This window comes from Aquarana catesbeiana, linkage group LG02 (assembly GCF_042186555.1).
Source record: "Aquarana catesbeiana isolate 2022-GZ linkage group LG02, ASM4218655v1, whole genome shotgun sequence".
NCBI classification, from domain to species: domain Eukaryota; kingdom Metazoa; phylum Chordata; class Amphibia; order Anura; family Ranidae; genus Aquarana; species Aquarana catesbeiana.
The window spans coordinates 514,206,933-514,227,282 of record NC_133325.1 but is presented as its reverse complement, the minus strand read 5'-3'; the positions used below and the strand labels follow the sequence as shown (position 1 = coordinate 514,227,282).

The following is a 20,350-nucleotide window of genomic DNA, read 5'->3' as shown; positions in this document are numbered from 1 at the left end:
TAGATCTAGACCTGTGACCATCATCTTCATGGAGAATGAAAAGACTGACTGCCAGCTTGAATCGTCACCCTGAAATACTAATTATTACACAGAAATTACACAGAAAGAGCAGCATAGATTTCCTTATAAAGCCTCACCTAGCAGGTGACACTAATCATTGAATTGCATGCTTCCTGTTATATGATACACGTAGAAACCAAGGAAACCGAAAAACCTACAGCAACGCACACACATATAAATAGGTATCGCATCACATATAGATTAATGTAAAGTAAAACAATCGTGTATATTGAAAAGGTATTTCTAAAAATGTGTACATATATTAGTAAATAGAGATAAACATACTCAATAACACATACCTCCCAACATTTTGAGATGGGAAAGAGGGACACCTGCTAACAAACGTATGTAGGCATAGGACATGCCCCCTGGCACACCCCCTTAACCTCTTCAGATCCGTGCTATTGCCAAATGACAGCAACAGCGCGCACCTACATTGCCGGGACTACGTCTGTTGACATCGTCCCGTGCACGAGCAGCCTGCGTGCCCCCTGCAGGGCGCGCTCGGTGATCAGCGAGTCCATGAGACTCACCTGATCACAGATCAGAGTAAGGGGTCGGTCCCGTCCCCTTACCACATGATCAGCTGTCAGCCAAGTACAGCTGATCATGTGATGTAAACAGAGCCGGTAATCGGCTATTTTTTTCGCCTCGTGCTGACAGCGTGAGGAGGAAAAAAAAAGCCGATCACTGGCGGCCCTGAGAGAGACATCAGTCCCGATCACAGCGATCATCTGTGCCCCCTGCCAGTGACACCTAGCAATAGGCAGCAGTGCCGCCTACCAGTGTCGCCCATCAGTGCCCACAGTGCCACCCATCAGCGCCCACATCCGTGCCACAACGGTGCTGCACCTCAGTGTCACCTATCAGTGCCCATCAGTCACCTACCAGTGCCCATCCGTGCCACCCATCCGTGCCACCCATCAGCGCCCATCAGTGCTGCCTTAACTGTGCCTATCTGTGCCCATCAGTGCAGCCCATCAGTGCCCACCAGTGCCGCATCATCAGCGCATATCAATGAAGGAGAAAAATTACCTGTTTGCAAAATTTTATAACAAACTATGACACATGATTTTTTTTTTTTTTTTTTCAAAATTTTCCATTTTTTTGTTTGTTTAGCAAAAAATAAAAACCCCAGCTGTGATTAAATACCACCAAAAGAAAGCTCTATTTTGTGGGGAAAAAAAATTATAAAAATTTAATTTGGGTACAGTGCTGTATGACCGCGTAATTGTCATTCAAAGTGCGACAGCGCTGAAAGCTGAAAATTGGTCTGGGCAGGAGGGGGGTTTAAGTGCCCAGTAAGCAAGTGGTTAAAGGAGAATTAACACAAAAAAAGGTTATTTTTTTTTTACCATTACTATACCTTTATTTTCGCTTTTAAAATGTACAAATGCAGCAATTTAAAAATTGGATGAAAGGTTTAGCACTGGGAAACACTTTTTGAAAGATAAAGAGTGCATTTTATATACAACTATATAGATCAGACCAAAATGAGGGACAGAGGAACATTGCTCCAAATCAGGGACAGTCCCTCGAAATCAGGAACAGTTGGGAGCTATGAATAACATACACCATAAAACCATTGTAATCACCATATTGGATTAAAACAAATCTGTCTAACCCAACATATACCATCCCTTAACAGAAATATGTGTATGTGTATCACACTCATGTACATCACACACATATATATATGTATATGTGTAAACGCATAGACACCCACCCATAGGATATCTCCCTCCATTATAAAAACGTTAAACAATATATATCACTATGTATGGTATAGTACTCTAGGGAGATAATTGAAGGAATCTTTCGCCATATATAATATATGTGTATCGGTTTTTACTGACTATATATAGATCGATACATTGACAATTTTAATACTGTCTCGTATCTCTTGCTGCTCAACCTGTTTTGTATCTTTGTCTTTTTTGTCTTTCTGTTTCTCCCTCTTTACTTTGCCCTCTATTGCCCACCCTTTCTCTGTTGTTCCTTTTGGGGACTATGGAGAAAGATTCCTTGAATCTTTACATTACTCTATATGCAATACATATTTATATGTGTGTGCGTTGCTGTAGGTTTTTCTGTTTCCTTGGTTTCTACTTGTATCATATAATAGGAAGCATTCATTTCAATGATTAGTGTCACCTGCTATGCAACTAGGTGGGGCTTTATAAGGAAATCTATGCTGCTCTTCCTGTGTAATGACTAAGCACACTTGGAGTGTGTGAAATGTATCTACCAGCTTTCTGTCAACACTTTGGATCTTCTGATTAAAAGAATTTTGATTGCGTACAGAGTGCGGCCATTTCTTCTTTTGATTCTATGCGGAGGCGAGCCGAGGCGGGTACCTGTCCAGACCATCAGGCTTTCAAAACCTCACCTCATGCAGCGAGTCTTCTTGTTTGTTTTATGATCCTACTATCTGAGCTTTTGTTTCTTTTAGTGCGAGCTGCCTGGGTGCCCATTAAAGCCTGGTTCCCACCTATGCAGTTTGCTTTTCATCCGTTTCTACAGTGCGTTGCGCGTTTTGCGTTTTTGTTTTTGATGCATTTTGCTTTTTTTTTTTTTTTTTTTTTTTTTTTTTTTGTGGCCAGTTAGTTGTTGGGTAGATTAAAAAACACAAATCGTGGCAAAAATGCACCGCTTGCTTTTCTGCAGCTTCTCTATTGAAGTCTATTTAACCAAAAACGCATTTAAAAAAGTCCCTGACCCTTTCCAAAAGTGCAGCGGCTGAAAACAGCATAGATATGAACATGTCCCATAGGAAACCATGTTAAATGGACTATAGTGTGTTTTTGCAAAAAGCATTAAAAACCGTATAGGTGTGGACAAGGTCTAAAGGAGAAGGAAAAGTAGAGATTGGAGTGACCTAGAAGTCCCACCTCTGGCTCCTATGATGGATGTCGCAGTGGTCCAATATCGGGACGTGACATGTCCATCATAGGAGCCGTCGGTCCAGGAGGCGAGACTCGGTGGACACTGCAGCGGAAGATCCCGCTCTGTGTAAACCGGCGTGCTGCAGCTCTCCTCTCCCCATGGCGGCGCTGATGGGCACTGGTGACTTGCAAGGCTATGATGGGCACAGGTAAGGCTGAGCTAATGGGCACTGATCAGGCTGTATTGATGGGCACAGGTAAAGCTGCACTGATCAGGCTCCATTGATGGGCACTGATCAGGCTGAATTGATGTGTAAGGGAGCGCTAATGGACACTGGTGACTGGCGAGGCTGCGCTGATGGGCACAGGTAAGGATGCACTGATCAGGCTGCATTGATGGGCACTGGCGAGGCTGCATTGATGGGCACTGGCGAGGCTGTGCTGATGGGCACAGGTAAGGATGCACTGATCAGGCTGCATTGATGGGCACTGGCGAGGCTGCATTGATGGGCACTGGCGAGGCTGCATTGATGGGCACTGGCGAGGCTGTGCTGATGGCCACAGGTAACGATGCACTGGTTAGGCTGCATTGATGGGCACTGGTGAGGCTGCATTGATGAGTGCTGGTGAGGCTGCATTGATGAGCGCTGGTGAGGCTGAGCTGATGGGCACTGGTGTGTGTATCTGTCATTGTAGCATGCACACATACAATGATCTTGCAAATTAACACAAACACACAATGCCACCCAAACAATAGAAATTACTTTCTCGAGACAGGGGTAATTATGAATTTTTTTTTCAGTCTTGCAGGGGTTGTACTTCACCGTAAAAGGTTGAGAAACTGGTGTAGAGTATTCACATTTTTATAAGGTAGCAGCAGTGAATGTTTTAAAACTTTAAACTTTCTTTATACACATGGCTTGAAGGAAGAGTTTGTGATACATTTTATGGGTGTTGATTGCAACTGTGTCTGGAGCACAGTGTTATATTTGTAACAAAGAAAAGATTGTTTGCATATATTTTTATAGTAGTGCAGTAATATGTTATGCTCTGCCCTATGAACTCCTATTGGATATCATTTTAAAGTACACATTCTGAGTGTATTTTGTCACTGCAAGAATGTGGTTACTCCTTGAGATTATGGGATTGATTTACTAAAACTGGAAAGTGCAAAATCTGGTGCAGCTGTGCACAGAAACTAATCCCCTTCCAGGTGTGTTTTTTTTTTTTTTTTTGTGAAAGCTTAATTGAATCAGCTGAAGCTAGGAACTGATTGGTTGCTGTGCACAGCTGCACCAGATTTTTCATTCCCCAATTTTAGTAAATCAACCCCAATGTAATTATATTTTATAGGAACTGGTAATTTTGTTTGGTAATTCAATCTTGTGGTGTTTTCTATAGGGAACTGTGGAGCGCCTTTGAGGTTGGACTTTGCCATCGTGGGAGATCAGTTTATTGGCCAAGACAATTTTCCTGTTGGTGCTAATGTAACTTATACCTGCATAGCTGGATACATCCGTATTCCTGAAAGCAAAAATGTTATATACTGCTTGAGTACCTCAACATGGTCAACTCCTGAAACATTCTGCCAGCGTAAGTACTGTTTTTTATTTCTTTTCTTTCTTTTTATTTCTCTCTGTCTGATAGTAGTTTGAGGCTGGGTTCACACATGTGCGGTGTGAATTCTTGCTCTGTTTTCTCTGCGAAGAGAAAAAACAACTGTTCAGCAGTTTCTCTCCATTGTAGCTGCAGATCAGCTGAGCAGGGAGAGGGGAGAGGTGTAGTGAGGAGAGGGAGAGAATGCATGTTCACAACGGAACGCATCTGTGAATCAGATGCGTTCCCATAGAAGATAATGTGCTTGCAATTCGCACCGCAGTGCCCAGAAAATGCACACTTTTTTTGGGCAATGCGCATGCGAATGCAACGCAGAGATGTGAACCAGCCTCATCAAATGAATGCATTTTAAAATGACATGCGAATTGAATGCGGTGTAAGCCGCATACAATTCACATAGGTGTGAACCCAGCCTTACTCTTGACCGCATTGTGTCAGAAAACACCAAACATATGAGTGTGTATGTGTGTGTATATGTGTGGTTTTTTTTTTTTTTTTTTTTTTTTTTTTTTTACATACATACATACATACATACTCACTCTATATATCCCCTTTTTTTAAGATTTTTTTTTTTTTTTTCATTGCATAACAATGGATTTTTTTTTTTTTTTTTTGCTCCTCCATTTTGCTATTGGAAGCTTTCTTCCTGTGGTTGTAGTAGTTGGCTTCCTATGCTTGCATTTATTTAAAAAATAAAAAATTGTGTCCTTTTTCATGTCCGTATAGGAGTTTATCCTTGTTTTATGTCTGTGATGTCTTGTGATCTTGATCTTCATACCCCAGATTCAATTCATATTGACATACTGTACATTTGCTTATTGCTGATCTCAAATTTGTATTATGCATATGTTTGGTCAGTTCGTGGGACTGGGGCGACCAGGAATGTTAATTGCAGATGTTGCTACGGTACTGTATGGCTATGCTGCTGGATTCAGTAAAAACTTTTAATTAAAATAAATAACCCAATACTTTATTATATTTCACCTAACAAGTCAGTGTTTAGCAGATGTAGTCTACAGCCTTGAGTTGGGAAAGGTTTTTATCAACTTTGCACATCTGAACACTGCCATATTTCTCTGTTCTTCATTGCAAAACTCTTCAAGCTCTGTGACATTGCATGAGGTGGGTGAGTGAACAGTCTTTACAAGTTCAGCTACAAAATCTCTATAGGGATGAAATCTGAACTGTAACAGCCATTCATGAACATTATTATTTCAAAGGAATATTTGTATAGTTCTGGCTTGGGGTTATTATGTTACTAGAAAACCATTCTTCTCCCAGGGTTCGAGTTTTTTTGCTGCCTGCATTAGATTTTCTTTAATTTCTTCTCTCCCTCTATCCTGCTGAAGAAACAATCCCGCTGCCATGTTGATGGTACATTTACGATGAGGTGCAGCGTTCAGCTTACACCAAACATGATATTTAGTATGATGCTCAAGGCCTTAATTTTAGTCTCATCAGATCATAAAACTTTAGCTTACTCCAGCTATTTTTTTGTATTTCTCCTCTCTCCTCTCTTTTTTTTGTAAATATTTTATTATATCTTTTCATGTGAGAACACTGAAGAAATGTTACAATGTACAGTTTGTATAACAGTGTAAATTTCCTGTCCCCTCAATATAACTCAACACACAGCCATTAAACCCCTTCAGATCCACGCTATAGCTGAATGATGGCTACATCACAGACCTACTTTGCTACAGTTTGCAAAAGTTAATAACAAAATGTAAAACCGTTTTTTTTTTTTTTGTTTTTAATTTTGGTCTTTTTCAATTTTTTTTAACAAAGCATAACAAACCCAGAGGTGATCAAATACCTACAAAAAGAAAGCTCTATTTTTGGGGAAAAAAAGATTAAAAATTCAATTTGGATACAGTGTTGTATGACCACGTAATTGTCGTCGTTCAAAGAGTGACAGTGCTAAAAGCTAAAATTTGGTCTGGGCGGGAGGGGAGGGTTTAAGTGCCCAGTAAGCAAGTGGTTAATGTATAAACCGCTGGCAACAAAAGTGAGTACACCCCTAAGTGAAAAAGTCCAAATTGGGCCCAATTAGCCATTTTCCCTCCCCAGTGTCATGTGACTTGTTAGTGTTACAAGGTCTCAGGTGTGAATGGGGAGCAGGTGTGTTTAAATTTGGTGTTATCGCTCTCACTCTCTCATACCGGTCACTAGAAGTTCAAATGATCATCACCTCATGGCAAAGAACTCTCTGAGGATATGAAAAAAATAATTGTTGCTCTACATAAAGATGGCCTATGCTAAAAGAAGATTGCCTAGACCCTACAGCAGTTTAACAGGACAGGTTCCACTCAGAATCGGCCTCGCCATGGTTGACCAAAGAAGTTGCGTGCACATGCTCAGTGTCCTATCCAGAGGTAACGACCCCAAACACACCTCAAGATGACTACTGCCTTGCTAAAGAAGCTGAGGTTAAAGGTAATGGACTGGCCAAGCATGTCTCCAGACCTAAATCCTATTGAGCATCTGGGGCAGGAGTGGAAGAGGAGTCCAGTAGCCACCTGTGAAGCTCTGGTGAACTCCATGCCCAAGAGGGTTAAGGCAGTGCTGGAAAATAATGGTGGCCACACAATATTGACACTTTGGTCCCAATTAGGACATTTTCACTTAGGGTTTACTCACTTTTGTTGCCAGCGGTTTAGACATGGCTGCGTGCAGAGTTAATTTGAGGGGATAGCAAATTTACATTGTAGCAACATGTAATTTCTTCAGTGTTGTCACATGAAATGAGATAATAAAATATTTACAAACATGTGAGGGGTGTAATCACTTTTGTGAGATACTGTGTATATATACACACACACACTATATTACCAAATGTATTGGGACACCTGCCCTTACACGCACATGAACTTTACATGCGTCTTAGTCCAAAAGTTTAATGTTGAGTTGTCCCACCCTTTATAGCTTCAATTCTTCTGGGAAGGCTGTCCACAAGGTTTAGGAGTGTGTCTATGAAAATGTTTGATCATTTTTCCAGAAGCGCATTTGTGAGGTTAGGCACTGATGTGGACAAGAAGGCCTGGCTCGCAGTCTCTGCTCTAATTCATCCCAAAGGTGTTCTATTGGGTTGAAGTCAGGACTCTCTGCAGGCCAGTCAAGTTCCTACACCCCAGACTCACTCATCCATGTCTTTATGGACCTTGCTTTGTGCATTTGAAGGGGGGATTATGGTGTGTGGTGCTTTTTCAGGGGTTGCGCTTGTCCCCTTAGTTCCAGTGAAGGGAACTCTTAAGGCTTCAGCATACCAAGGCATTTTGAATAATTTCATGCTCCCAACTTTGTGTGAATAGTTTGGAGATGAACCCTTTCTGTTCCAACGTGACTGCATGCCAGTGCACAAACGAGGTCCATAAAGACCTAATTTTTTGAGACAGATGGAGTTTTCTTTTGATGGTATTTAATCACCACTGGGGGTTTTATTTTTTGCTAAACAAATGAATAAAGACCAACTTAAAAAAAAAAAAAAAAAAAAAAAAAGTTTTTCCGTAGTTTTCTGTTATAGAATTTTGCAAACAAGTAATTTTTTTTCACTGATGGACATTAGTGAGGCTGTACTGATGAGGAGGCACTGCTGAGGTTGCACTGGTGGGTACTGATAGACAGCACTGATAATCAGGGCAAATGTGCCCTGTCAGCCTTGCCGCTAATCGGCTCTCCTTTCCTCACACAGTGACGGCTCCTGAGGAAAAGCATGCCGATATATGGCAAATTTGTTTACATCTAATATTTGTTTATTTAGCATACATCACAGGACACAGAGCCATAGTAGTTACTATGTGGGTTATAGGCCACCTTTTAGGTGATGGACACTGGCACACTCTAAGACAGGAAGTTCACTCCCTATATAACCCCTCCCACTACTGGGAGTACCTCAGTTTTTTTCGCCAGGGTCTTAGGTGTTGGCTAGGGTTGCTTTACGGGTCCAGGGGAGTGGAACCCCCGATTAAAAAGGGGCCCCAGTCCCTAAAGGTTTTTTAACGGAGCCCACCGCGAGGGGTGAAGATTGGGTCTGTTGGTTTTAGCACAGAATCCCTGCGGCGGGATAAGGTAAATGGAGATTCCTAAAGAATTTTACATTTTCTTATGGATTGTCTCCTTTAAAAGTAAATGTTGTCATGCCTAAAGTCACCACTGGGGGCTGTATAGAGCACGTACCTTGTTCATGCTTTCCATAGATTGCTCTGTGTCAGCAGATGCTGCAGGCTTCCTCCAGCTAAGCAGTCACAGGCCTCCGGTAAGATGTTGGGGAAGGGGGGATTTTTGTCCAAAAACACCCCCCCACCTGGACAGAAGCTCTTCCCCTCTCTTGGATAGGTAGGGGGAAGCACAGAACATGGCGCTCCGTTCTTCCACCTCTGTACGGCGGTTTGTCTGCTCTCCCTCCTCCTCGCGGCCACCCCCCCCCTCCTCCTCGCCACCACCACCCCACCCACCCCCCACACACCGATCCCATCCGATCGGAGGCCCGTGCGGGAAAACATTCTTTTGAAAAGTGTAGGGGGGGGGGGGCACGGTGGGAAGAAGACGGAGGGGGTTTGGCTTGGCGCAGCATTAGCGTGCATCAACGTCCAGCGCAGGAGTGCATTATAAAAAGGGACACGAGCAGAAGGGGGCATGTAAGTGGTGACACAGGCATTCCCTTGGCACATTTACTGAGCATCAGGCTGAGCATTAATAGCAGCGGCAGTTGCTGGACTCAAGCAGTAAGTGCAATTTCTTCTGGTAGTACCTCTGCATTTGTGCATCGGGCTATGGTCAGAAGGGGAGGTAGAAACACCCCAAAAAAGGGCTCAAAAGAGTCTCCCTCAAGCTCTAAGAAGCTTAGTCTCCTCTCTATAATGGCATCCTCCCCTGAGAGATCTGGGGTGGCTGGTCAGAGTGGGCCATCGGGGCTGTCAAATGTTGCAACTGTTTCCAAAACTGCAGCCCCTGTCTATATTACTGAGGTTTTTTCCTCAGCTATGATAGGATTGGAAGAAAGGTTAGCGGCTTTAATTATTTGGGACAAAACGCGACAGGTCCCCTTCCACTACCTGGGACCCTCAAACAGGAACTGGGGGTGAGAGAAGATGAATTTCCCTCAGGGAACTGTGAAGAGGCTGATGACTCCTCTTCTTTGGGGTCAAATGCGGAAGGATCTCCTTCAGCTTCACAATCTGAAAGATTGTAGCAATCTCTTACTGAGTTGGTCGGCTCCACTTTTATGCTACGCTTAACTTTGTCGGTTGATAAGCCCACTTCTTGTTTGGGTTCACTAAAGCCTCCTCAAGCTGTGCGTGCTTTTCCTGACTATTTATTGCTGGAACAGCTTATGTATTCTGAGTGGGATCACCCAAGTAAGCATTTTTTTCCCTCCTAAAAGGTTTTGAACACTTTATCCTATGGTGGAAAAATTCACTAAAAGGTGGGAGATACCAGCAATTGACGCTGCTATATCCTCTGTGAATAAAAGTTTGACTTGTCCGGTAGACAAATGCTAAACACATTTTCTCTGGCAGGTTCAGTGACTCAACCTGCAGTGGCAACAATTGGTGTATGTCAATCCTTGAAAGACCAGTTTAAACAAGTGCTTAAGGTTATCCCTGATCAGCAGGCCCAGGATTTAGCTGAGCTACCAGGGGCTTTATGTTTTGCAATAGACGCTATGAGAGATTCTATTCTTAAGGCCTCGCGTCTTACGCTTGGGCTGGTGCATAAGCGTAGAATACTATGGTTGAAAAATTGGTCAGCCGAAGGGCCATGCAAAAAGATCCTGGCTAGTTTTCCTTTTCGCGGTGAACGGCTGTTGGGGGATGATTCGGATAAATACATCCCAAAAATTTCTAGTGGAAAAAATAGGATTTTTATAACGGCTTACCTGTAAAATCCTTTTCTTGGAGTACATCATGGGACACAGAGCCTTAAGTAATTACTTAATGGGTTATGGGCCACCTTCAGGTGTTGACACTGGTATACCCAATAGAGGAAGTTGACTCCCCTATATAACCCCTCCTCCTTCCAGGAGTACCTGTTTTTGTAGCCAAGCAATATACTTAAACCCCATAAAAAGAGGGGAGGGACCTCTGTGTCCCATGATGTAGTCCAAGAAAAGGATTTTACAGGTAAGCCGTTATAAAAATCCTATATTCTTTATCATACATCATGGGACACAGAGCCTTAAGTAATTTACTCAATGGGAAGTCCCATAGCAATGCCATAGCAATGCTACTTGAGTTACTACATAAGTTTGAATAATAACCTGCCAAATCCATTTAGTGACAGTGGATTTCGACGCTGCCTGTCCTATAAGACCTCAGTCTTACGAACCTGAGCAGTTGCCTTTAAATAGATTTTCACTGCTCTCACCACATCAAGAGAATGTAGTGACCTTTCTTCCCTGGAACATGGTTTTGGAAAAAACGATGGCAGGACAATATCTTGGTTCAGGTGAAAACCTGAAACTACTTTTGGCAAAAAGCCTGGACGAGGGCGTAACACCACTCTGTCCTCATGAAAAATCAAATACGGCTCTTTACAAGAAAGAGCAGCCAATTCCGAAACCCTCCTTGCTGAGGATATAGCAACCAAAAATACCAGCTTCCTTGTCAGAAGGACTAAGGGAATATGCTGTATCGGTTCAAATGGCTGTTTTTGTAACAGACAAAACTAAATTTAAGTCCCAAGGGCTCAAGGGTGATCTAACTGCCGGATTAATCCGCATCACCCCATGCATAAAACCCCCGGACTAAAGAATGCATAGCAAGCAGTCTTTGAAATAAAATTGGTAAGGCTGAGACTTGGCCCTTAATAGTACTCAGGGCCAACTTCATCTCTACGCCTAATTGTAGAAAGGCAAGAATTCTGCCTATGATATATCTCCGAGGGTGCCAATCCTTGGATTCACACCAGGAAACAGAAGTCTTCCAAACTCTATAATATATAGTTTTGGAAGCTGGTTTTCTTGCATTAATCAAAGTTGAAATAACTGACCCGGAAAGCCCACGTTTCTTCAGAATGTGGGTTTCAATAGCCAGGCCGTTAAATGTAGTGTTCGTAAAGTAGGATGGAATATCGGCCCCTGTGAAAGCAGGTCTTGCCTTAGTGGGAGGGGCCATGGGCCCTCCACTGCCATCTTTACGATCTCTGCGTACCATGACCTTGTGGGCCATGCTGGTGCTACCAGAATTACCGGCTTTGTTTCCAGCTTGATCCTGCAAATAATCCTGCAAATAAGTCGTGGTAGCAACTGAATAGGTGGGAATGCATAGATCAGTGAGAATTGATCCCATGGGGTCACCAACGCATCTGTTCTGCATGCAAATGGATCCCTTGTCCTGGACACAAAGTTGACTAACTTCACGTTGAATCTGGATGCTAGAAGATCTATGTCCAGAGTCCTCCATCTTTGGCAAACGGCCCAAAAGACGTTGGGGTGAAGAGACCATTCCCCTGGGAATAACTGCTGGTGACTTAAGTAGTCCGCCTGCCAATTCTCTACTCCCGGGACGGAAACTGCCGATAGGCATGGGACATTCTTTTCTGCCCAAGTTAGAATAATGGTTGAGGCTGAGGCTTTGGGACACACTTGGGGATAGTCGCATTGGCAAGTCCAAAGCTTGCGTCGTTTGGTTCCAAGCAGACAGGATACTGTTTTGCAATAGTCTCAAATGGAACTGTGCATAGGGAACTGCTTCGAAGGAAAGATGGTAGGTTCATAACAACTTCTTTTTTACCTGACCATCCGTACCAGCTCTTGTATGGAGCTGATCTTTGTCAGAGGCAAAAACACCCTTTTCTGGGCTGTGTCTATGATTGGGCCCAAATACTCCTGCTTTCTTAGCCATTTTTAAGGTAGATTTCTCTAGGTTGAGAATGCAACCCAGACTTTCCAGGTAACTGGTTGTAATGCGTACTCTGCTCCAAGCGAGCCACTGACAGGTCTATTAACAAAAGATTGTCTAGGTACGCCAAGACTGTTATGCCCTGTGCCCTCAGCCTGGCTAGAGTTTGGGCCAATACTTTTGTGAACACCCGTGGTGCTGTGGCTAGCCCGAAGGGCAAGGCTACAAACTGAGAGTGTTTTTGTTCTACTCCGAATCGCAGAAATTTCTGGTGAGCAGGAAATATAGGGACATGCAGATATGCATTTCTGATGTCGATGGATGCCATAAGTTCTTTTCCTTGTAGGATGGAAACTGCTGACTTGAATGACTCCATGCGAAAGGAGCGGATCTTCAGGTACTGATTTAGATTCCTTATATCTAGAATGGGTCTGACGTCCCCATTTGGTTTTGGTTCCGTAAACAGGTTTGAATAGAACCCCAAACCTTGCTCTTCTGTGGGCATCTGTATGATTGCCCCCTGAGCCAATAATCGGTCTAATGCTTGAAACGGGGATTGCTTTTTCCCTGGATCCTTGGGAACGTTTGATCTCAGGAAACGAGGCGGTGGGAACTCCCAAAATTCTAGTTTGTATCTAAGAGATACTGTGGAGATTACCCATCTGTCCTGAATTTCCCTTTGCCAGACTTCTGAGTATTTCAGAAGTCTTCCCCCCACTCTGGTGAGGGGGGACGCCTCTTCATGATGAGGCTTTAGTATTCTGCTTTGCAGATTTGAGGCCCCAGGTCTTCTTTTGTGCCTGGGTCTGACCCTGAGGTTTTTCTCTAGAGTGACGGCAGAGGCCGTCGCCACTGCCTAGAGGCGGATGCCCCTGGTGCAGGAGAAAAAGTCTGTTTAAATGAGACGTTTATACTTTCTTTTGACTGGCAAAAGAGTACTCTTTCCACTAGAAATCGTCTGGATGTATTTATCCAAATCATCGCCAAATAGTCGCTCCCCATGAAAAGGGAAACTAGTCAGAAGCTTTTTACATGGTGCTTCGGCAGACCTTTCCTTTAACCAAAGGGTCCTACGCATGTGTACTAGTACAAGCGCAAGGCGGGATGCCTGGTGAATAGAATCTTTCTTTCATAGCATCCATGGCAAAACCTAATGCTTTTGGTAACTCGGCCAATTGACGGGCCTGTTGTGCAGGGAGCTCTTTAAGAGCTTCTGTGAATTGGTCCTTTTAAGGACTGACAGATACCAATTGCTGTAACTGCAGGCTGATTAATGGTCCCTGCTAAAGAAAGAGGATTTTAAGAGGAATTCCAACACTTTTTATCTTTTGGATCCTTAAGCATTTGTGCATTGTCTACTGGACAAGTTAGACTTTTATTCATGCTGGAAATCGCAGCATCAACTGCTTGAACTTTCCACCTTTTTGTGAATTTTTCCTCCATGGGATGGAGAACTGAGAATCTCTTTTGGAGGGAGAAAATGCTTATCCGGATGATCCCATTCAGCATGAGCTTTTCTAGTAATGCATGGACTGGAAACGCATGCAAAGGTTGTAAAGGTTTCAAAGAACCCAAAAAGGAAACCGGACCTTCAGCACACTCTGTTAGGGGTAGCATGAAGGTGGAACAAACCATTTCTGTAAGGGTTTGTACCTCAGATTGAGAAGCTGATTCATTAGCTGTTTCCTCAGCAGAGGAATAATCGGCTTGCTTTTCCTCTAGATCATGAGGGTAACTCCTCATCTTGTCCCCATTGTTCCCTTAATAAAGGGTTTGGAGTGGGAGAGAGGGATCTAGCACGCTTCCTATCACCTTGGATGGAGGATGCGGTTAAAGCCGCTAATCTTCCTTCTAAGCCCTGTAGGGCAGAGGAAAATGCATCTTCAGTCACGTATACAGGGGCTAAAGTGTGAGAAACAGTTGCCACCAATTGGTTCCAAAGACTTACCCTGGATTGCCATATCTGGTATCTCCGGAGAGGATGACAGTGTGGAGGCATGGCTGGAGTACCCAGCGCCTGGGGGTGGAACCTTGGGTGTCTTAGTAGTAGCCTTAGAAGCCATAGTGTGAAGCACAAAGCAGAGGTACTCTAAACTGTTCTTACTTGCTGAACAATAGCAGGAAAAACATTAACAGCATAGATTAAACTAAAGCTAAACAATGATGCCTTCTCCTGTACTGAAAATGCCTGTGTAAACCCCCTCACGTGCTCCAGCGTTCCTGTGTCCTTTAGCAGCCTTGCTTCAGCTGCTCTGGTAGACAGCTTTGTGTCTCAGAGCATTGGTGAGAACCTGATAGTGTGCTGTGTGCTTTCTAAGGACACAGAGTCCACACACGGCGCCATCGTTTAGGCTACGCCCCTTCCCCGACCTCCCTCCTCCTTTCTCCATGAAACTTGTTAGCCTTGTGCGCGCGAACGGCTTTGGACACAGCTGGAAGGTGGAGGGGAAGCTGCAGCCGCCATGCGGCGTGTCTTCCCTCTAAGGAAGCGCTTTACGTGGCAAGTAAATCTTTCCTTTTTAAAAAAATGCCCTACACCCCACAAGGGGGGGGGGGGTTGTGCGGGTGCGGATGGGGGGAGGAGGTACTGAGTAGTTTAATTTTTAGTATATAACGCACTGTTTTACAAAATGTACTGTATCTAGTACCTGTACCCCCTGGCACTCTGTTTCCCCAATTGGGGGGAGAAGAGAACCCCCCTCCAGCTGCAAGGACAAATGCTTGTCTGTAGCACAGATTCAACAGGGTACACAAATTCTTACTCCCTCTAGAGGAGTATTAAGACATTACAACATATATGTTAAAAAGAAAAGTCATAGGTGGACTTTGCAGTTCCTAAGCTCTTCTCCTACCTTTTCCTCGCTGCAGGATACTGCTGTAAACAGACAGATCCAAATTTCACCCATCACGACGGGCAGCGTAGTTTAACCTTCAAAGACCGGGTCCCTTTTAATAGGGGTTCCACTACTTTGGACCTGTATAGCACCCCTCAGGACAACTTTAAGTAATGTAGCAAGACCAAAAAGGGTCCTGGTTCTTAGGGTCCAGCTCTCAAAGAGAAGCGTTACAGGCAAAACCTCGTTCTTTTATGTGAGGCCCGGGTACCATTCTGTGGCCGCAGTGGCGTGAATGGAACCTGTTGTGGAGGCTTTTTAAATCCCTCCAGGAGCTCCTCAGACCACATCTTCACTCGTGACCAACACCTTAGACACTGGCGAAAAAACGGAGGTACTCCTGGAAGGAGGAGAGGTTATATAGGGGGAGTCAACTTCCTGTATTGGGTATACCAGTGTCAACACCTGAAGGTGGCCCATAACCCATTAAGTAATTACTTAAGGCTCTGTGTCCCATGATGTATGATAAAGAAAGTACCCTTTTGCCAGTTTGGAAAAAGAGTAAACATATTGCATTTAAACAAGCTCCTTCTCCAGTTCCAGTGGCATCAGCCTCCAGGCAGTCACGACGGCCTCTGCCATCAAGTTCAAGAGGTAAACCTCAAGGTCAACCCCAGGGAAAAAAGTCCTGGGGGAGGAAACCTACAAAACAAAACAAAATACTAAAGCTCCTTATGAAGGGGCGCCCCTGCTCGCTTGAGTGGGGGGAAGGAGTCTGGCAGGAAGAGTGTCGAGACAGATGGTTGACTTCCTCAATAGCTCTAGGGTACAAACTAGAGTTTCGAGAGTCCCCGTTTCTTCGTTTTCTCAGATCAAATGTTCCCAAGGATCCAGAGAAAAAAGTCTTTTTCAAGCATTGGATCGTCTTTTGTCTCAAAAAGTGATCTCTGTGGTCCCCATGGAAGAGCAGGGATTGGGGGTTTTATTCAAACCTTTTCACGGTTCCAAAACCATATGGAGATGTCAGACCCATTCTAGATCTGAAATGCACAAGCCGCAAGCAAGTAAAAAAAAAAAAACAGCCACCAAGCTAGAAAAATATTTAGGAGGGAGGAAGGATTGCGCAAATTTCTATACTATGATAAGTCGCTGGCACAGAAAATTATTATAGAATCCCTAGAGGTAAAAAAAATTTGCTAGTAAGGCGCACAGGTATGTCCCCATAGTCACAGTGCCACCTAGAGGAAAATGTATATAAATGTAAAAAACATATCAAATATGAAATCCTTAACAAAAAAAGGCATGTATACAGCCTAGTTGCTGATTGTGTGTAACACCTTTATTGGTGAGACATACAGGGGGAATTATACATGATGGTATGTAGAGTAAACAAAACAGACTACAAATAAACAAGATAGATCCTATAATACTACCAAACCAGTGTTGCAATACTAGCCAAAAAACATGGTCTTATAATATCTATCCCATTCCGTCCCAAACACCAGATGAGAATTCTTCCAGGAAGGGGCGATAACTGATGCAGTCATTGAGACCTGGTGGTAAGGTGGCTCGTAAGGCCGCTTCTTTCTCTCTGTAAAAGGGTTTTATCCCAGTCACCACCTCTATTGTTGGGATTAACACGGTCCAATATTAAAAATGTTATATTGGGAAGATGCCCCTGATGCACATCCCGGGTGTGTCTGCCCAGTGGGAGATCTGGGTTGCATGTACGCATACTATGTATATGTCTGTACATTCTTTTGTGTAACTCTAGCTTGGTTTTCCCAACGTAAAAGCACCCACAGGGGCAAGTTAGAAGATAAACTACCCCAGGTGTGCAACAGTTGGCATAATGGGAAGGTTTATACTTGAGGCCGTTAGTAGGTAGTCAGTCTCGATGTTAATGAATTGGCAGTAAGAGCATCCCCCACATCTAAATGTGCCCGCCTCTTACAGGGGTCACTCCTGAATTCCCCAGTGTACTCACTGGCAACTAATCTGTCGTTCAGTGATCGTGTACGTTTGTACGTGATGAGGGGGTTGGGAGGGGGTATAAATTGTTTCAGCATAGGGTCAATACGGAGAATATGCCAATGTCTTTCTAAGATTCTTTTAAAACATTTATGTTGTTTATTAAATGTAGTAATAACTCTTATTTGAGAATTATTGGATTACGCCCCCTTTTAGAGGTGTCAAATAGCAAGTCATGTCGAGTTTTTTTTCTTTGGCTCTTTTATAGGCCTTTTTCAGGCCTGTGGGGGAATATCCCAGTTGTAAGAGTTTGATTTGTAATTTATTTGCTTCTATTTGGAAAGTGCTCTCTTCAGAGCAATTCCGGCAAATCCCCAAGTATTGTGTATTGTGTACAGGGAATAGACTTGATAAGTGATGCAGGATGAAAGCTATGAAAACTAGTGGCATGTAAGATTGTATTGCCCGCCATCTCCTTGCGGAGCAACACACTTGAAAGGTGCAATCTGGGTTTTTTTTTTTTTTTTATATCTATACCAGATATCTTCTCAGTAAATGCACTGAACCTCTCATCAGACAAGGAGTTCTCCCACACCCCCAGATACAGATTAGCTTATGATGGGGCACAGCATGTCCCCATCGCTACCCCCTGTATCTGGAGGAAGTGGGAGCCGTCAAAAGAAAATGCATTGTGTAGCAAAATAAAATCCAAAGCTGACAAGATAAACTGGTGTAATGGCTTGTCATCTCTGTGTGATTGGGAGATAAAGTGTTTTATTGCCTCAATCTCCTTGGTTTGTGGAATCGAGCTGTATAAGGCCTCAACGTCCACAGTGACCAAGATTGGGTGTATGAGCTAAGGTTAGTAACGGACGCAATTGTTCATCTGTATTTACTGAAATGTTCAGCAATGCTCCCCCTCCCAGAGACGATTGGTCTCCCTGGTGGATTTTTGAGGTCCTTGGGAAGACTATAGAAGGTAGGGATCTTTGAGTGACTTGTGCGTAATGAAATCCGATGTCTACATTTTGAGGTAGAGATTCTTCATTTTCAGTTTGTAGCTCTGCCTTTCGGTCCAGCTACTGCACCTCGAGTGTTTACAAAGGTCTTGGCCCCTCCTCTAGCCAGATTAAGGGCCCAAGGTATAACGCTTATAGCTTACCTAGACGATCTGCTCTTGATAAACCAGTCGGTAGCCCGCTTAAACCAAAGTATGGTCACCACAGTCCACTACCTGGAATACTTAGGTTGGATTCTCAGTCTAAAGAAATCTTCCTTAAAACCATCAAGGAGATTAGAATACTTGGGTCTGATCATAGATACAGCCCAGAAAAGGGTATTCTTGCCCCAGGCAAAGATCAGCGCCATAAAGGAACTGATTCAGGTGGTCAAGGCAAAAAAGAATCCTTCTATTCGGCTTTGCATGAGGTTGTTGGGAAAGATGGTGACTTCATTCGAGGCCGTTCCTTATGCTCAGTTTAATTCGAGGCTGCTGCAAAACAGTATCCTATTAGCTTGGAACAAGAAGGTCCAAGCTCTAGATTTCTCAATGTGTCTGTCTCTGAAGGTGTGCTGGAGCCTCAATTGGTGGTTGATAACCAAGAATCTGCAAAAGGGAAAATCCATCCTACCAGTTACCTGGAAGGTGGTAACAGATGTCAGCCTTTCGTGTTGGGGAGCAGTCCCGGAAGTGGTGACTGCCCAAGGGAAATGGTCCATATCAGAAATGGCCTTGCCCTTCAACATTCTAGAGATTCGGGAAGCGCGCTTGGCCCTGAGGGCCTGGACGTTCAGGTTATGGAATTGTCCTGTCAGGATCCAATCTGACAATGCCACAGCCATGGCTTATATCAATCACCAAGGGGGCACAAAAAGTTGTGCGGCCCAGAGAGAGGTGAATAATATCTTAACTTGGGCAGAAAACAATGTACCTTGCCTATCAGCAGTCTTCATTCCAGGAATAGAAAATTGGCAGGCGGACTATTTGAGTTGCCAGCAGTTGTTCACGGGAGAATGGTCCCTTCACCCTGAGATCTTCCTGGCAGTATACTGAAGATGGGGGATCCTGGACGCAGATCTGTTTGCATCCTGGTTCAACACGAAGATCGACAACTTTGTGTCAAGAACAAGGGATCCGCTAGCATGCGAAACAGATGCCTTGGTGGTCCCGTGGAATCTGTTCTCACTGATTTATGCATTCCCTCCTATTCTGCTGCTTCCACGACTTCTTCGCAGGTTCAAACAGGAAGGGAAGTCAGTGATTCTTATGGCCCAGAAGATCTTGGTATGCAGAGATCATAAGGATGGTGGTAGGCTATTGAGACCCACATTCTGAAGAAGCATGGGCTGTCAGGTTCAGTGGTATCTACCTTGATTAATGCAAGGAAGCCGGCCTCTAGAATCATTTTATTATAGAGTCTGGAAGGCATATGTTTCCTGTTGTGAATCCAGGGGTTGGCACCCCAGGAAGTATGTCATAGGTAGAATCCTTGACTGTCTGCAAATGGGGTTAGAGGTGAAGCTGGCCTTGAGTACTATCATAGGCCAGGTCTCGGCCTTATTGGTATTATTTCAATGACCACTTGCTTCGAATTCTTTGGTCCTTAGCTTTATACAGGGGGTAACGCGGCTTAATCCACCGGTTAGGTCACCCCTGAAACCTTGGGACTTGAATTTAGTTTACAGAAACAGCCTTTTGAGCCGATATGACATATTCCCTTGGTCCTTTTGGCGAGGAAACTAGTTTTTCTGGTAGCCATATCTTCTGCAAGAAGGGTATCAGAGTTGGCTGCTCTTTCTTGTAAAGAACCATATTTAATTATTCACAAGGATAAGGTAGTATTGCATCCTCATCCTAACTTTCTACCGAAGGAAGTGTCAGGTTTTCATCTAAACCAGGATATTCTGCTTTTTTTTCCAGAACCTAGTTCTACGGAAGAAAAGTCACTACATTCTCTTAATGTGGTGAGAGCAGTCAAAGACTACTTGAAGGAGACTGTTCAGATTCGAAAAACGGATGTTTTGTTTGTGTTGCCTGAAGGTCCTAAAAGAGGACAGGCAGCATCAAAATCTACTATTTCTAAATGTATTCGGCAAGTAATTGTTCAAGCTTATGGTTTGAAGAGGAAGATTCCACCCTCTC

The 20,350-nt window shown here is 43.7% G+C and overlaps 1 protein-coding gene across 1 annotated transcript in view; it reads left to right on the top strand.

The window, feature by feature from the left end:
* The window catches only part of LOC141128479 (C4b-binding protein alpha chain-like), a 143,613-nt gene that overhangs the window by 36,623 nt on the left and 86,640 nt on the right, over positions 1 to 20,350 (top strand). Inside the window, exon 3 of the mRNA XM_073615785.1 lies at positions 4,347 to 4,538. Within this exon, the coding sequence (XP_073471886.1) occupies positions 4,347 to 4,538 (192 nt within the window). The remainder of the gene's footprint in view (positions 1 to 4,346; positions 4,539 to 20,350) is intronic.